This window comes from Bos indicus x Bos taurus, chromosome 17 (genome assembly GCF_003369695.1).
Source record: "Bos indicus x Bos taurus breed Angus x Brahman F1 hybrid chromosome 17, Bos_hybrid_MaternalHap_v2.0, whole genome shotgun sequence".
In the NCBI taxonomy this organism is placed as follows: Eukaryota; Metazoa; Chordata; class Mammalia; order Artiodactyla; family Bovidae; genus Bos; species Bos indicus x Bos taurus.
In genome coordinates, this window is record NC_040092.1 from 4,319,314 (window position 1) to 4,336,044 (window position 16,731).

At 58.0% G+C, this 16,731-nt stretch overlaps 1 protein-coding gene and 1 non-coding gene across 7 annotated transcripts in view; both read left to right on the forward strand.

Annotated features, from left to right (window-relative positions):
* Positions 1–16,731, forward strand: part of AP1B1 (adaptor related protein complex 1 subunit beta 1) — a 48,263-nt gene that overhangs the window by 26,986 nt on the left and 4,546 nt on the right. For 3 of the 6 annotated variants that reach the window (XM_027566385.1, XM_027566387.1, XM_027566386.1), the window contains exons 7-17: positions 172–393; positions 2,523–2,643; positions 2,999–3,094; positions 3,749–3,864; positions 4,136–4,301; positions 9,347–9,445; positions 9,797–10,056; positions 10,606–10,807; positions 11,552–11,572; positions 12,032–12,175; positions 15,871–16,016. In XM_027566385.1, the coding sequence (XP_027422186.1) occupies positions 172–393; positions 2,523–2,643; positions 2,999–3,094; positions 3,749–3,864; positions 4,136–4,301; positions 9,347–9,445; positions 9,797–10,056; positions 10,606–10,807; positions 11,552–11,572; positions 12,032–12,175; positions 15,871–16,016 (1,593 nt within the window). The remainder of the gene's footprint in view (positions 1–171; positions 394–2,522; positions 2,644–2,998; positions 3,095–3,748; positions 3,865–4,135; positions 4,302–9,346; positions 9,446–9,796; positions 10,057–10,605; positions 10,808–11,551; positions 11,573–12,031; positions 12,176–15,870; positions 16,017–16,731) is intronic. The other 3 variants (XM_027566388.1, XM_027566389.1, XM_027566390.1) reach the window with 1 other exon arrangement.
* Positions 16,442–16,538, forward strand: LOC113875172. Its single transcript, XR_003506182.1, has one exon. It is a non-coding gene; the product is annotated as a small nucleolar RNA SNORD125 (small nucleolar RNA).

Genomic DNA, 16,731 nt, shown 5'->3' on the forward strand with positions numbered 1-16,731 from the left:
CTCTCCCATGTTTCAGATGAGGAAACTGAGGCTCCAAGTGGTTTTGACCTACAGGAAAGAGGACCGGCATCTAGATCTCCCTCCTACAGAAGACATGTTATCTTGATAACTAAAAACAGGGTGCTTCCCCCATTTGTCTCTCCTGTTTGCCCCCCTTGGAACGGACCACAGCATCTGTGAGCGGGTCACCCCCAGGCTGTCCCACGCCAACTCTGCCGTGGTGCTGTCGGCTGTGAAGGTGCTGATGAAGTTCATGGAGATGCTGTCCAAGGACCTAGACTACTACGGCACGCTGCTCAAGAAGCTGGCGCCGCCCCTGGTCACGCTGCTGTCGGCCGAGCCCGAGCTGCAGTATGTGGCCCTGCGAAACATCAACCTCATCGTGCAGAAAAGGTAGCAGTGCTGCTGCGCGCGGGCACTGCGTGCGCCAGGGCTGGGAGGGGTGGCCTCTGCTGAGAACAGGGCTCCGAAGGGAAACCGACCTGCCGCGGATAGGGCCTCGCAACAGCTTAAGCCAGGGATTCTTAGCCACTGGTATCTTTGTCCCACAGGAGACATTTGGCAGCGTCTGGAGACATTCTTGGTTGTCATCATGGGGGCTACTGCTGCTGGCATCTAGGGGTGGAAGCGGGGAGGCTGCTTCACAGCCTCTGGTGCACAGGAGTGCTCCCTCCGTCCCCCCAGAACGCCAGCAGTGAGAGGCTGAGAAGCCTTGGCTTAGCCTGGGCAGGTAGAGGCTAGCGCACTTCTTAACCATGGACAGTGGCTGGTCTGAGTCCCCACAGCCCTCCTGAAGCAGGGTGTAGGGTGGTGTGTGTGCGAGTGTTTTTCCCGGGGAAGGAGTCCAAGCTCTGGAGGCTGGAGGGCGACATGGACTCTACATCAGCCTCAGGGCCGCTCAGAGTGCAGAGCACCCGTTTCTCTCCACCCCGCAGGGATGACCACAGCAGTGAGCCGCTGCTCCTAAGGGAAGACCCCGGGGTGGCTGGGGCGAGCAAGCCATGAACCATCCTGGGAGGGGCCCGGCAGCTCCGTGCTGGGGGTGGGGCAGGGCAGATTCTGCAGTTCAGCTTCCAGCCTCTCTGGTCAAACAGGTCCATCAGCAGCTAATTCGCGGGCAGAACAAGCACCTCTCGTGCACGTTCTCTCTCGGAAGACTGCACAGGCTCCCTGTCCTTGTAGCCTCAGTCTGGTTCTGAGCACGCGCCTCAGGTCCCAGAAGCGTCAGGGGAGTTGGGACATTTGTAGAGGTTTGGGAGGTAAATTTGGGAAAGCTGTCTGAGTGTCTAAGGAGAGAATGAGACGAGAGTCGTAGTTGCAGGGTGGGGCGGGTGAGGTGTCATGGCCTGTGCAGCCCGATCAGCAGGAGGGGCTCCCTGTGCGGGTTTTATTTAACAAGCCAAGCTCCCAAGGTGCTGAGCCTGATACTGAGGCACGACCAGACCCAGGCCCCACGTGCGCTGGGCAGCTAGTGCCGAGTCCTGGTGGCGGAAACCACCTCTCCAGCCGTCCAGTGCAGGACCCCACTGCCCCCCACCCCCCAGCACGACCAAGGCCCCTGCTTCGCCAGGAGCCCTCCCACCCCACCACAGCCTGCCCAGCTCTCCCGCTGTGTCTTCTCCCCTCTTCACCGTTCTGTTCCTCCTCTCTGTTTTGGAAAGGCCATGGAAGTGGGAGCCAGGGAGGGGTGGTGACTCTCATCTCGCTCGCTCCCCGATTAGCACTCAGCGTGTGGCCCAGGGCAGGCCGCTCCCCATCAGGTTCCCACAGCTGGGAAAAGGAGGCGGGGGGGCGCCGGTTGAGGGAGGGGCGTAGACACTTCTGACAACGAGTGCCTTCTCTGAGGCAGGCATGCATCATGCCAGGCGCTTGGCATCTACCTCTCTTGTAGGTGTCCAGGTCGGGGTCCCCAGGACCCCCACACATGCATTCAGAGATTCACTAGAAGGACTCACAGGAGGTGGCGTATCGGCCCCATAGCTGTGGTTTATCGGCCTGGTGGGGCTCTACAGCTGGACCGTAGGGAGAAGGCCAGGTGGCGTCTGGAGGAGTCCTCGCGCTGGCCTCTTGAGCTCCCTCCCCTGTCAGTTAAGGCAGTCAACCCCCTGTGTCCTACTCGGGAACAGTGGGGGCACTCTCGAGAGCCAGGTTCCCAGACACCAGGCCTCTCTAGGACTAGCAGCGCAGGCCTGCGACGGTAACATTTCTGACAGAATGCACCCCGTCTCATGAGTGAGAAGGCGGGCCTGAGGTCACCAGCTAGAACTGAAACTGAGGCCTGACTTCCAAGCCCGTCGCCGGGTGCCTGTGACCTCCTGAATGTGAAGTGTTTCTTGCTTCCCTTCCTGGGATGTGGTTGGACACGCAGGCGCTGGGCAGGGCCCCTGCACAGGAGCGTGTGGCCACAGGAGTCACTGGCTTCATGGATGTCAGGCTCCACGTCTGACCCCAGAAATGTCCCAGCAGATGTGAGAGGCCCCTGACCCGCTGTTTGCTCTTTGGGCGCCCTCGCCCACCCCCAGGCCTGAGGTCCTGAAGCACGAGATGAAGGTGTTCTTCGTGAAGTACAACGACCCCATCTATGTGAAGCTGGAGAAGCTGGACATCATGATCCGCCTGGCCTCCCAGGCCAACATCGCCCAGGTCGGCAGAGGGTGGTGTCTGGGCCCTGGGCTTCATAAGAAAGCTCTCCATGAATGTTATCGGGTACTTTTGTGATTAAGGAGCCTGTTCTTTCTGTTGTCACTTATTATCTGCCCATCAAAGTGGATGCGTTAGCTAGATCACCCGCAACAAGGCTTGTCCAGCCCTGACAGGTCATCCTTCCTGGTTTCCTCTTGGGGCACCCGAGAGCTCCCTCCCTCCCTCAGGACTCGCACCTTGAACGGGAGGCAGGATCCCATCGGGCTCGTGTCTGTGCGCACCCCAAGCCCAGGGGTGTTCCGGGACAGCGCCCTGCCAGATCCCCCCAACTCCATCTTCTCTGTCTGGGACCCAGGTGTTGGCGGAGCTGAAAGAGTACGCAACCGAGGTGGACGTGGACTTTGTACGGAAGGCTGTGCGAGCCATCGGCCGTTGTGCCATCAAGGTGGAGGTGAGCCTCTGAGACCGTCCTGGGTGGGAGGAAGGAGGAAGGGCAAGGGGTCCGAAACCGGGAGACAAGTCTGATTCAAACAGAATCTGTCAGCTTTTCACGACCTGGCAGGGCCTGAGGGTCACAGCTGGAGCCCTGCAGGCCCCCGTGGTACAGATTTGGCTCCTCCTCATCTGTAATCTTCCTTGGGCCTCTGAGTTGCTGCAGGTGAAATCAGCCCATCATCATCATGGGATCTCCTGCAGCGTTAGCGCAGAGGGTGGGGCAGCCCAAGCTGATGGTGGCCCCAGCAGACTTAGCTTTCACTTCATGGACCTTGGGGCAGGGGGCTCTGCCTGCTGAATGTTTTGGCCAGTTTCACAATTCAACCGTCTGTGTGCCCTTTTTTCCATATTTTCAAGGGTCACTGAGACCGCTGTGTCCTGGCCCTTCATCCCTCATGTTCTCTGCCTCTGGAGATGTTCTTGGGCTGCTGACCTGACTCTCCTTAAACGGGTCCCTGGAGGCCAAGGGGTCCCTTGAGCCCAGCCTCTCAAGACATTTCCCCTTTGATGCCTCTGATGGCAGTGAGGAGTCACTCCCACAGTCTAACATAGTGTGTTGGAGTTAGGGGGTGTGGGGAGGCCTGGCCCATGCTCTCCTCTCCCTACACAGCAATCCGCCGAGCGCTGCGTGAGCACGCTGCTCGACCTCATCCAGACCAAGGTCAACTACGTGGTTCAGGAGGCCATCGTGGTCATCAAGGACATCTTCCGCAAGTACCCCAACAAGTGCGTGGCCACTGCTCCTACCTGTCAGGGCGCTGCAGTTCTGGGGCCGAGGGGGAGGGAGGAGGAGCACGGGGAGCGCTCCCTCTTCCTCACTTCCCTGCTGCTCTGCGCCCCAGGCCTAAACAGGAACCAAGGTGGAAAGGACAAAGCTCGGTATCCTCTTCCCACCAGCCTCTCGGGCTCTTCGTAGAGTAGCTGCCCGTGTCTCTTGCCCCTCATGGGCGGCCCGGGCACCCTCGGTGCTCACATACCACTGCGCCCTGATCTCCAGGTACGAGAGCGTGATTGCCACGCTGTGCGAGAACCTAGATTCCCTGGACGAGCCCGAGGCGCGAGCCGCCATGATCTGGATTGTGGGCGAGTACGCCGAGCGGATAGACAACGCGGATGAGCTACTGGAGAGCTTCCTGGAGGGCTTCCATGACGAGAGCACCCAGGTGAGGCGCCCCTACGGGCCTCAGGGCCCTGCCCTCCTGACACCACCCTCACCGTGTGGACGTTCATGTGAGAGGTGAACGGGAGACAGGCATGGTCCCTTTCGTCCCTCACTGTGGTGCCTAAGGGGCGCTCCTGAGGACAATCTGTGGCGGAGGACTCTGAAGGCTGCAGACGTTTCTGGTTTTGTTGTTGTTTTTAATTTATTTTTGGCTCTGCTGGATCTTCATGGCTGCATGCAGGTTTCTCTAGTGCAGTAGTCTGGGGCTACTTTCCAGCTGCGGTGTGTGGGCTCCCCATTGCACTGGCTTCTCTTGTTTTGGGGCATGGGCTCCCCATTGCGCTGGCTTCTCTTGTTGTGGGGTGCAGGCTCCCCATTGCACTGGCTTCTCTTGTTTTGGGGCATGGGCTCCCCATTGCACTGGCTTCTCTTGTTTTGGGGCATGGGCTCCCCATTGCGCTGGCTTCTCTTGTTGTGGGGTGCAGGCTCCCCATTGCACTGGCTTCTCTTGTTGTGAGGTGTGAGGTTGGTTGCCCCGGGGCTTTGGGATCTTCCTGGAGCAGGGATCAAACCTTTGTCTCCTGCGTCGGCAGGTGGATTCTTATCCACTGTACCACCACGGAAGTCCTGACTTTGTTTTACTTTAGTATTTATGGTTGGATAGGTGCTACATTGACTCAGGTCAAAACCTAAAAGACAGGAAAGGATATGTAGTGAAAATCCTGTTTCCTGCCACTCTCCTGGCCTTGAGTTCTCCTCCCGGAAAGCACCATGTTACTCATTGGTTTCTGGGGGGAGGGTGGATGGGTTTGCTTCCAGAGAGAACGAGTTTAGGAACACACCAGCCAGTTCCTCTACAGAGACAAAAAATAGTCAATTTTTATCACTTGTGATACTTAACATTCCATAAAGTCAAATTCTGATTTAGTAAGCTAAACCCTTGCTCCCAGAAGAAATAGAATCGTGTTTCTACACGCCTTCAGTCACTGCACGTTTATCTACTGGTCAAGATAAACATCGTTTTACGTGTGTTTCTGTTTAAAGACACCTTGCTTAATATGTTCCATTGATTCATTAGCATTGAACTCATGGCCAGCAGCTGTAACTCACATCTGAACAAAGCTCATCTGACACATGTATTTTCTCCAAAGGCATATCTCAGCGTTCCTGCCCTTAGGAGCCCCAGACAACTCTCTAGCTCTATATTGGGGTGGGGTGGGCCCCTTGTAAACAGCAAAATCACCAACAAAAGGCCCCAAGCTGTGGACAACGTGGCACATTTACGATGAGAACCAAGCACCACCTCACTTGACCTCAGCCAGGAGCTTGTACGTCAGGCAACGCACACGTTCGCTGCTCTGCACATCTGTGAATGACTGTGAAGGTGCCATAAGCATGGGTTTCTGGGTCATGAGTAAGTGTTAGCAAGCAGACAGATTTGCAGGTGTGTCCTCTGTGAATCACAAGGACCAACTGTTTATATATTTCCTTCTCACTTATTTTTAAATATTACTTATAACAAACCATGCAAATTCAAACTGATCAGCAGGTTGTATTTTTTCCTTAAAAATACGTCTGAAAGCCATGACATTGTGAGAGCTTTTTACAGCTTCCTAGCTTCATGCAGAAGGACCCTGTTTAAGCAGGGTCCCTGACTGGTATTTAGGTGTCCAGCCTTCTGCTCTTTTAAACAGCTCTGCTGGGAGCGAGCTGTGGGAAGCTCGTCTGCAGGTACAGCTGGAGGACGGGTTCTTAGGAGCATGATGCTGGTAGGAGGGCCTGTGCATTGCCGGTCCGGACTGCCCTGGCACAGAGGCGGTTCTGGTTTACACTCCCATCGTAGGGGGCGGGGGGGCCCCTCTCTTTGTCTCCTGGCCAGCCTAGGGCATCCTCAGACTTGGTGTGTGTAAACTGCCTGCTTCCTTTGCCTCATGGGAAGCAAGTTCAGAGCTTTTATAAACTACTTAGTGCTTTGAGATTTGGGAACTTACTTTAGATTGTTTTTTGAGCCCCCCTTGTCCTGGCTCCTAAGCCTCTCCAGCTGTGGGAAGGGGAGGGGCTGAGATCAAACTGCCAACATCTGTTGGATCATGGAGAAAACAAGGGACTTCGAGAAAAACATCTAATTCTGCTTCATTGACTATACTAAAGCCTTTGTGTGGATCACAACGAACTGTGGAAAATTCTTAAAGAGACGGAAATACCAGACCACCTTAGCTGTCTCCTGAGAAACCTGTATGTGAGTCAAGAAGTAACAGTTAGACCTAGATGTGGAACAACTGACTGGTTCAAAATTGGGAAAGGAGTATGACAAGGCTGTGTACTGTCACCCTGCTTATTTAACTTGTATGCAGAGTACATCATGAGAAATGCTAGTCTAGATGAATCACAAGCTGGAATCAAGACTGCCAGGAGAAATAATCAACAACTTCAGATATGCAGATGACACCACTCTAATGGCAGAAAGTGAAGAGGAGCTAAAGGGCCTCTTGGTGAGGGTGAAAAAGGAGAGTAAAAAAGCTGGCTTGAAACTCAGCATTCAAAAAACTAAGATCATGGCATCTAGTCTCATCACTTCATGGCAAATAGAAGGGGAAAAAGTGGAAACAGTGACAGATTTTATTTTCTTGGGCTCCAAAATCACTGTAGATGGTGACTGTAGCCATGAAATTCAAAGACACTAGCTCCTTGGAAGAAAAGCTATGACAAACCTAGACAGCATATTAAAAAGCAGAGATATGACTTTGCCAATAAAGGTCCGTATAGTCAAAGCTATGGTTTTTCCAGTAGTCACATACTGATGTGAGAGTTGGACCATCATGAAGACTAAACGCCAAGGAATTGATGCTTTTGAACTGTGGTGTTGGAGAAGACTCTTGAGAGTCCCTTGGACAGCAAGGAGATCAAACTAGTCAATCCTAAAGGAAATCAGCCCTGAATATTCATTGGAAAGACTGATGCTGAAAATCCAATACTTTGCTGCTGTTGCTGCTAAGTCACTTCAGTCGTGTCCGACTCTGTGCGACCCCATAGATGGCAGCCCACCAGGCTTCCCCGTCCCTGGGATTCTCCAGGCAAGAACACTGGAGTGGGTTGCCATTTCCTTCTCCAATGCATGAAAGTGAAAAGAAAGTGAAGTCTCTCAGTCATGTCCGACTCTAGTGACCCCATGGACTGCAGCCTACCAGGCTCCTCCGTCCATGGGATTTTCTAGGCAAAAGTACTAGAGTGGGGTGCCATTGCCTTCTCCATACTTTGGCTACCTGATGCAAAGAGTCGACTCATTGGAAAAGACCCTGATGCTAGGAAAGATTGAGGGCAAAAGAAGGGGACGACAGAGGATGAAATGGTTAGATAGCATCACTAACTCAATGGATTGTAATTTGAGCAAACTCTGGGAGATAGTGAAGGATGGAGGAGCCTGGTATGCTGCAGTCCATGGGGTCACAGAGAGTCAGACACGACTTAGCAGCTGAACAACAGCCCTGAGCTGCAGGCTGACTCGGGCCTCAGTGTGTTGTCGGGGGAGGGGAGCTAGGCAGGGAGCTGACTCAGCCTTGGTCCAGGGAGCACAGCAGACGGACAGGGGTGAATGAGCGCCAGCAGCCAGCAGCCCGGGGCTGGGGAGAACCTGGTGTGTGTGGCGGTTGTGGTGCTGACAACAGCCACGACCGCTGCTGTGCCTTGGGCAGAGGACACAGTTCTTTCCGTTTGTTGTCTCATTGACTTCCCGTCAATCCTGTGAGGCACTGCATCCATTTTATAGAGGAGGAAGCAGCCTCAGCAGTTAAGTGACTTGTCCAGGGTCACCAGCTGGGAAGTGATGAAGTCAGCATTCAGAGGAAGTGCTGTCTCGGTCTGGCTCCAAGTTGGCCGCCACGGCTTGTGTCTTCCGGGCCCCCAGAACCCCTGAAGTGGGCCCAACTCTCCCTCACCAGCTGAGGGTGAGCGGCCTTCTGCCAGCTACCCGGCCAGGGACTTGAGCCAGGTCTGGAAGCCAGTGCCCAGCCACCTCTGGCCTTGGAGACAGCCAGCCTGCTCCTCTGCCATTGGCCGCTGTGTCCCCAGATCGTAGGGACTCTGGAGGGACTCCTCCCAGCATCCGCCCACCCTGCGCAGCAGCAGCTCTGCCGCTTGTTTCCATAAGTGCCAGCCTTTGGATGGGCCCAGAAGCTGCTGCCAGCCCCACCACCGCCCTTCTGCTGCAGGCCCGTCCCTGGCACCATCTGGGGAGCCTCTGGTTGTCTTCCTGTGCCAGGGCTGACAAAATGGGATGGGGCTAAGGAAGGGCTGTGTGCGGAGAACTGTTCTTTCAGAGGTGTGCTTTTAGTCAGCAAATTTTGGTTTTTTTTCTGGCAAATTTCTCTTAAGTGCCTATATCTTGCCAGACTCTGGAGTGAACGATAGCCAGGGATGCAACAGGGACAGACTCGAACTCCGCCCTCAGGGGCACTCCACAGAGCGGCCATGGCTGCAAAGTGTTGCCAGCACTGTGGGGCGGCACCGGTGAGGGAGGCTGGAACTGCGGGAGCGGGGAGGGGGTGCGGGAGGCATGCTCAGGTGCAGACAGGGCGGGCGGGAGGTGGGGCTGCTGGGGGCCGGGCAGGGTTCCACCTCGGGAGGAAGGCTCTACGGGCCCATTTGCCCCCGTCCGCTCAGCTTCTCTGGCACTTGGTCCACTCGTTGGCAGGTGGTCTCTGGCAAGCACACCAGGCACACGTGTTGCCCTCATGAGCTGAGTTCCTGAAGGTCGTGGACCCAGAGCCCTGATGGGTTTCTGGGGCCCTAGCGCTGGGCAGCAGTCCCCAGCCGGCCTGGGGCTCTGCAAAGCTCCACGGCCAGGTCCTCCTGACCATTCGGGCCAAGGTCCAGACTACTCAGCACAGCCACCCCACTGCGCCTGGCCTGTTTGCGTGGCCAGCCCAGACCCAGGAGAGCTGCTCTCGGCCTTTCAACGCCCCTTCGGTCTCTGAGGTCCTCCTCTGGTTCCCTGTGGTCCCCACCCGGAGCTCACCCTCCCCCTCGCCTCCTCTCCGTCCTCCTCAGGTGCAGCTGCAGCTGCTGACGGCTATCGTGAAGCTCTTTCTGAAGAAGCCGACAGAGACCCAGGAGCTGGTGCAGCAGGTCCTCAGCTTGGCCACGCAGGTGGGTGTGGCCTCCCTGCAGTGCCCATCGCAGCCCTTGGTCCACCCAGGGAGCCAGACCGGGAGTCCTGCCCCTAATCCCCAGCTCAGGGAGCTCAGTCAGACAGATAGGGCAGGCGGGGATGGGGGCGATGCTGAGCCAGCCTCCCACAGAGGGCAGGGAGCAGAGGCAGGGGCAGGCTGGCCTGAGGGGAAACCAGGGGGCTGGGCTGTGTCTGCTCTGTGCCTAAAGGGGCAGGCTCCCACCAGCACTCAGGCAGTCAAGTTAGCGACCCTGTGACCCCGTGTTGTGGGCTTCCCCTCCCCATCACCCACGTGTGCAGCGTTTCACGCCCTTCTCGTCACCTCCCAGGACTCAGACAACCCAGACCTGCGGGACCGTGGCTACATCTACTGGCGCCTGCTCTCCACGGACCCCGTGGCTGCCAAGGAGGTGGTGCTGGCTGAGAAGCCGCTCATCTCCGAGGAGACAGACCTCATTGAGCCCACGCTGCTGGACGAGCTCATCTGCTACATTGGCACACTGGCCTCTGTCTACCACAAGCCGCCCAGTGCCTTCGTGGAGGGGGGCCGGGGCGTCGTGCACAAGAGCCTGCCACCCCGCACCGCCTCGTGAGTCCGGGGGCCAGTCACTGGCCCACTTCCCTGGTTCAGTAGCACAGTGCTCTCACCTGAGTCTGAGCAGAATTACGATTCTAGCGACCCTAGTGAATGCTCACTGCATACATGGTGTGGCCTAGGTGACAACAGCTCTGAGGGAAGTCCTCCCTGAAGAGACAGGGACCAGAGGCAGAGAGCGCTTAAGAGCCTAGTGAAGAGCGCAGGCAGCAGAGCTGGGCTCAACCCAATTCTGCCCGCTTCCAGAGCCCCGTTCTGCTCAGGTGCTCCCCCCGCGGCTCCCACGGCTTTCTGGCCTGGGTTGTCCTGTTCTCCGGGACTTTAAAGTGGACTGAGTTGGGGAATACAGACGGTGCTCCCTCCCCTTAGCCCAGAACAAGATGGATCAGGCATGGGAAGGGGAGGAAGTTGGGTGTAGACAGGCTCCCGGGACAGTGAGGAGGCCCGGTGCCTCTCCTGGGGGCGGATCCCGGAGATGGGGTCTGGCCTCCCCAAGACGGCACCACTTCTGGCCCTGCTGAGCCTCTCCCCACGTCCTGGCAGGAGCGAGAGCACGGAGAGCCCAGAGACGGCCCCAGCTGGAGCGCCCCCCGGAGAGCAGCTGGATGCCGTCCCCACGCAGGGCGACCTGCTGGGTGACCTCCTCAACCTGGACCTCGGGCCTCCGGTCAGCGGCCCGCCCCTGGCCGCCTCCGCGGTGCAGATGGGCGCCGTGGACCTGCTTGGCGGTGGCCTTGACAGCCTGGTACGTCCTGGGCCCCCGGACGAGGTTGATGGTGGTCTTCAGGGAGGGATCAGGAACGCCTTCTCTGCCAGACGCCATCCAAGGATCATGTAGCTCCCGTATCAGTGAGAAGCTGGGGCGTAAAGTGGTCAGGTGGCCGTCCTGCTTAGCGCATACAGCTCCTAAGTGGCAGGCACGGGATTTAGCCCCTTGCCAGGCTGCTGAACCCCAAGAGTCCTGGGGGCTGTTCTCCCTTACCCTCTGAGTCACCTTGGCCTTGTAAGGCTGGGGGAGCCACCCTTGCATCCGCTCCCCCACACGTGGCACCGATTGGTGTAGCTGCCCAGCAGGCCTGAGAGAGGCCCATGAGAGGGTGGGACAGCCCCTCCCTTGTGAAGGCGGTGGTAAGAAGGCCTGCTGTTTCCTTGGGATTCTTCAGGCAGCCGGAGAGCCAGGTGGAGGTGGCACCTGGGCCCTTGTCACTTGGCCATGCCCGGCTCAGGTCCCCAAGGCCACAGCACAGGGAAGGGTCAGAAGGACGAGGGTGTCGAGTGGGGCTGGGGGTGCGGGGGGGCTGCCCGTCATAGAGACCTGGGGCCCTCCTAGGCTGCTGCAGCCTCGCACAGGCCCCATAGGGTCGGGTGGAACAGCTGTGATTAACCTTCTGCCTCTTTCCTCCCTGTCTTGTCTCTCTGTGTCTTCTTCTTGGCTTTCCCTCTGCATGTGGCTGCCTGTTCTCTTCACCCTGCCTGCTTCTGCTGGGAGATGGGGGATGAGCCTGAAGGGGTACGGTTCAACCCTATGCCACCAAGCCTTCGTCCTGCTGCTCCTCGATCACCCGCCCGGCGTCCCAGGGCGGGGGGTGTCAGGGCCGTCGGCCCACCCTCACCACCCTCCGATGAAGTTACTTTGTCATCCGGAGGCCCCCACAAGCCCTCTCTGACACCCTGGGGTGTGCTCCGGTCTCTGAGCACGGCCCCCTCATAGCACTGTGTTGAGTACCCCTTTTATCCTTGGGCTGTCAGTTTGTGAGCGTGCCCAGCTCTTCCTCTCGGGGCTTGTAGGGCACGGGAGGGCTCGGCCTCTCCTCTCCACCCGCCTCACTCTGTCTTGTTTCTGCAACTTAGAGTTGACCTGAAGGCAGCCCTGCAGGACGCCCTCTTGCCCAACCCCCGTCTTATAAAGGGCCAGGCGGCCGTACTTCCCCTGGCGTGCCTGCCTCTGACCCCTTTCCCCTCCCTCTAGATCGGAGCCCCCAGCTTCGTGGCACCCCCAGCAGCAGCAGTACCAGCTAACCTAGGAGCGCCCATGGGCAGTGGCCTGAGTGATCTCTTTGACCTGACCAGTGGCGTGGGCACCTTGTCGGGATCCTATGTGGCTCCCAAAGCAGTAAGTGCCGTGGCCCCGTGGGAGGCGGGAGGCGGACATGCAGGTTCCTTTCAGTGGCTAGCTGGGTTGCTCGGAGCAGCGGGAGCACAGGGTGCTGGGTCTGGTGTGGAGGCCTGGGGAAGGTTTCCCAGAGCGGGTGTCACTGGAGCTCAGTCCAAGTCAGAATCAGCAAGGCGAAAATGGGGAGCCTAGGGGGCGTGCTCACCTTCCAGAGAATGGCAGAAGCCCCGTCTAGTGACTGGTCAGTGGTTCTCAGTGCCACTCAACCCAGTGCCCCAGATTGATGACAGGCGCTTCATAGCACCCCCTCCTTTTCTAACGAATGAGGTCTACCTACTTGTAAAATTTCTGAAGTGGTAAGATGCTGTCATCACATAAGGAGACGTAAAAGGAGGAGAACAGAACACTTCATTTTAGTGTGGTGAAGGCTTGGGCATGCCCGCCCCGGCAAATCTCATGGCGTTGCCAGGGGTTGGCAGCAGAGTCACTGTGGCACCACAGTGTGGGTGCCATGACTGATGGGCCGGAGGCACCTTTCGCTTCTGATACAGCAACTGACTCCCAGTAAGATTCCAGACGAAACAAAGAACAGGCTTCCGCTGATTTCACCACCATTAAGTTCCTGGGGATTTCAAGGCGCACTGAAATCCTGCAGAAAATACTCAAGGTCTGCAGGACAGTGGCTCCTAGTGAAGCCTGTCACCTCCACAGCTGCCTCCCTGACCCCAATCAGCCTGGAGGTGCCCCAGACGCCCCCTGTGCCACCCAGGTAGTCCCACCCCACTCCAGACTCCTGGCTGGACTCGCACTGAGGAGGCAGGGAGCTGGCGAGGTCATGGCCCCGGCTCTGAGACTTTGCTCTCCATCCTGGCACAGTGGTTTTTAAGCAGAAACGAAGCTTAAAGAGCCAGCGCTTTGGCCACTGTGTGGAGGCCAAACTTAAGGGCAGAGCAGAAGCCAGGAGCCCATGAGGAGTTGTCAACTGCTGATGGTGGCTGGACAGGAGAGCTTTGTAGGGGTGGAGACGCGCTGGGCTGGAAGGAGGCCTGGCAGGACGTGGGGGCGGTGGGGAGAAGGGTTCTGGCTGGCAGTGGCGAGGGCAGGCGAGGGAAGGAGAGCTGAGGACAGCGTGGTGTGGGCTGGGCCCTTGTCCTCAAGGAAACTGCCAGAGGGGACGGACGTGGCCTGAGCCTCCCAACTGTCAGCCAGCGCCCCTCTCTTCCAAGGTCCCCTCCCCAAACCAGGACCAGCAGGGCTTCGGGGCCCAGGGACATGTCCCTTATGATGAGGGGAGCTGCCAGCCAGCACCTGCCCTGCCCCAGCCTCCCTGGCTATGCCTGCCAAACTGCAGTGGCCAGAGCCCCCAGCCACACCTTTTTGCAGGATCTGGGCCTAAGGGGCCCCCAGGAGGCGGCAAGTCTAGCGCCAGCGGCCTCCCGCTTCCGTGGAGGGCTACACGAACGTGGCACAGCCCCAGCCCAGAGCCCTCCCAGCAGCCACACGGCGCTGGCGCTCCCGTTTTCTGGTTGAGGAATCTGAGTGCTTTAAGGTCCTATAGCTGATGAGTGACGAGAGTCTGGAAGTGAATATGGGGCTGTGGCACCAAAGCCCCTGCCCACGACCCTTAGGTGATCCTAAAGTGTTTGAGAACCTCCGTGTACTTACTTCGGTGCCATGGTTGTCAGAATCAGCTTGCTTTCTGCATGTGTATCCGTTTTAACGTGTATTAGCACTGCTTTGTCTTAGTGGAGGACCTGGTGACTGTATCAGCTGGAAGGAGAGGCGAAGGGATCACCGGATAGGAGTAATCAGGGCAGGCTGCCTGGAGGAGTCCTTTTCCACGTGGGCAGGACTTTCCCCTGCTACCTTAGTCACAGGGTGTGGGTGTGCTCTCCGTCCAGAAGTAGTGACTGTGTAGGCTACCTTTTTCTCACAGCACTGTGACCACCTCAAATCGTTTGTCCTGCCTGCAGTCCCAGCCCTTCCTGGTCAAGGAGGGTGAGGCTGTCATACGTACAAGAACTTGAAGTTCCTCAAATATTGTAGCCAGCAGGGGCTGACAGTTCTGGACTCCGTGAGCCTACAGTGACCAGGAGACACGATATCCCACTCAGGACGGTGATAGTGCCAGCTCTGAAGAACCTGGGAAGGAAGCCTGGGGGGTGGAGGGGTGGGGCAGGGCAGTCACCCTGGGGCCCTGAGTGCTCTCTGTGCTCCCAGTCACAGCTCACGACTAAAACCCTGAGATTCTGTCCACAGATTTGTCTGGTGGAGCAAAGGATGAGCAGGTTAGCAAGTAGGATGGGATGGGGGTGGGGAGTGCTGTCCAAGCAGAGGAGACAGTGTGTGTGTGTGTGTGTGTGTGTGTGTGTGTGTGTGTGAGGCCCGAGGAGCCATGCACACTGACCCAGGGAGGGCACCCCGATGGGGAGGCCGTGGGCAGTGGAGGCACTGCACCACTGAGGGTTCCAGGGTGCCGTGACGAGATCTGCCTTCCTAAAGATGGCTCTGGCTGCTCTGGAAACTGGGAATAGAAGACTTGGGCAGACATGTGTACACCTATGGCTGATTCATGTTGATGTTTGACAGAAAACAAAATTCTGTAAAGCAGTTATTCTTCAGTTTAAAAAATAAATTAATTAAAAAAAGAAAAAAGACGTGGGCAGCTACCTAGGTGGCTCCCATCTTACCTGGGGGCTCTGATGGTGACTTACCCCTGGGTGGTGCCTGTGGATAGGGGAGAGTGGAGGACGTGGTGTCGGGGGAGGAGGTGACCTTGACGGGACCTGGGCTGGGTGACCATGGCCATGTTCACTGACAGGGCCCCTGGGGAGGCTGGCCTCGAGTGGGCTGAGCCGTCCTGGTAAGAATGGCAGCCAGAGAGATGTTTGCATATCCACAGGATAGCATCCGTGGCTGTCCCTCCTGGGCAGGGCTTTGATCCATGCCATTCACTCAGCAAATGTTCCCCAAATACAAATCTCACACCAAGCTCCGAGCCAAGGATGCAAGACAGAAAAGCAGAGCCCTCCCCCTCGAAGCACTGTCCGGGCACAGAGGAGATGGTTTATCTGCAAGACCGTCATTGCTGCAGAGCCCGGACAAGGACACTGGGGAAGGGTTTCCCGGGGGAGGTGGCTCTGGAGCTGAGCGTCTGGGACAAGGGCAGCCAAGCAGGCAGGGAAGGCCTGCCAGGCGAGAGGTCCTCCTGGGTCCTATCGCTGCTCAGGCCTGTTGGCGCAGTTAAAGGCCAGCCCTGCCGCCTGCGAGGAGGACAGGCCGTGACCACCCGGGGTCCTCTGGCTCTGGCCAGGCCCCGGGCACCCGTGGGCTCTCAGTCTCCTGGGCTCATCTGGAGGCTGGTGGGGCCTGCTTGTCTCTCCACCTTCCTCAGCCCTCCTCTGAGTATTCTTGCTTTGACCTCCAGAGACTCAGGTCAGGTTTTGGGCACACCGAGGCCTCCCTGTCCCGTGCTGCTCCAGCAGTCGGCCACCCCGAGGCGGGGACCCCGGGCAGGCCGGGCAGGGTCCTTCTTCTCATCCCGAGGCTCACATGGTCATCCCCTGGCGGTCCAGGCAGGTGTGGTCCATCTGAGAGCCCCCTTCAGGTGTGAGAGAAGGGGGCAGGGGAAGGAGCCTCAGGCGGGCTGTGGCGTGGGGGCTGTGGCAGCCCCCTCCCCATCGTTTTCCCCTCAGGTCTGGCTGCCAGCCATGAAGGCCAAAGGGTTGGAGATCTCGGGCACCTTCACCCGCCAAGCGGGCACCATCTCCATGGACCTGCAGCTGACCAACAAGGCCCTGCAGGTCATGACTGACTTCGCAATCCAGTTCAACCGCAACAGGTGAGCCCCCGAGGCCTGCCTGCCGAGGGCCCGCGCTGGGGCTTGCGGGCTGGCCCCGCTTTCTGCTGGAGGAGGGTCTTCCTCACAACTGCAGCTCCGGCCAGCTCTCTCTGAGGCAGTAATTTTCCTCACCGTGACCTCTCTTTGTGGGCACCAAAGTCCGAGGTCAGTGGTGGGGAGCTGGGGGTAAGGCACCTCCCTTTAGTGTTACCTTTCCCCAGCACCCAGGGGGGTGTTTCCCTGACAAAATCTCCAGACCTCAGCAGCTCCCCTCTCAAGGCGTCTCGAAGAAGGCAAACAGGGAGTGGGTAGCACCTCTGGGAGCGACGTCCACTCCCAGCGCCTTGCCCTCAGGGTCCCCTGCACTGGGGATCAGTGGGGAAGGCCTCCTTGGACCCGGCCAGCTAGGCCAGGGCTCTCTGGGGAACGCAGGCAGCCTCTGCTGATGACCCTTCTTCCTGAGTGGCTCTGGTGATGAGCAAACTGAGCCTCTAAGAAGTTGACTGAAGGGGCTGCTTCCTCAAGGAGAGCCTGTGCGCCAGTTTTTCCCGGCCGTCTGTCAGACTAGGGAAGTGGGCACTCTGTTCCTTTCCCTCAGGGAGCCCTGCAGGCCCCCAGGAGTGCTCCTGATCATCGCTCACAGTGAACTTATGGTGTGTGGCCAGCTCCCTGGGTACCAGGCCTTGTGTCGAGAACTTTAGGAGTCTTTGTCTCT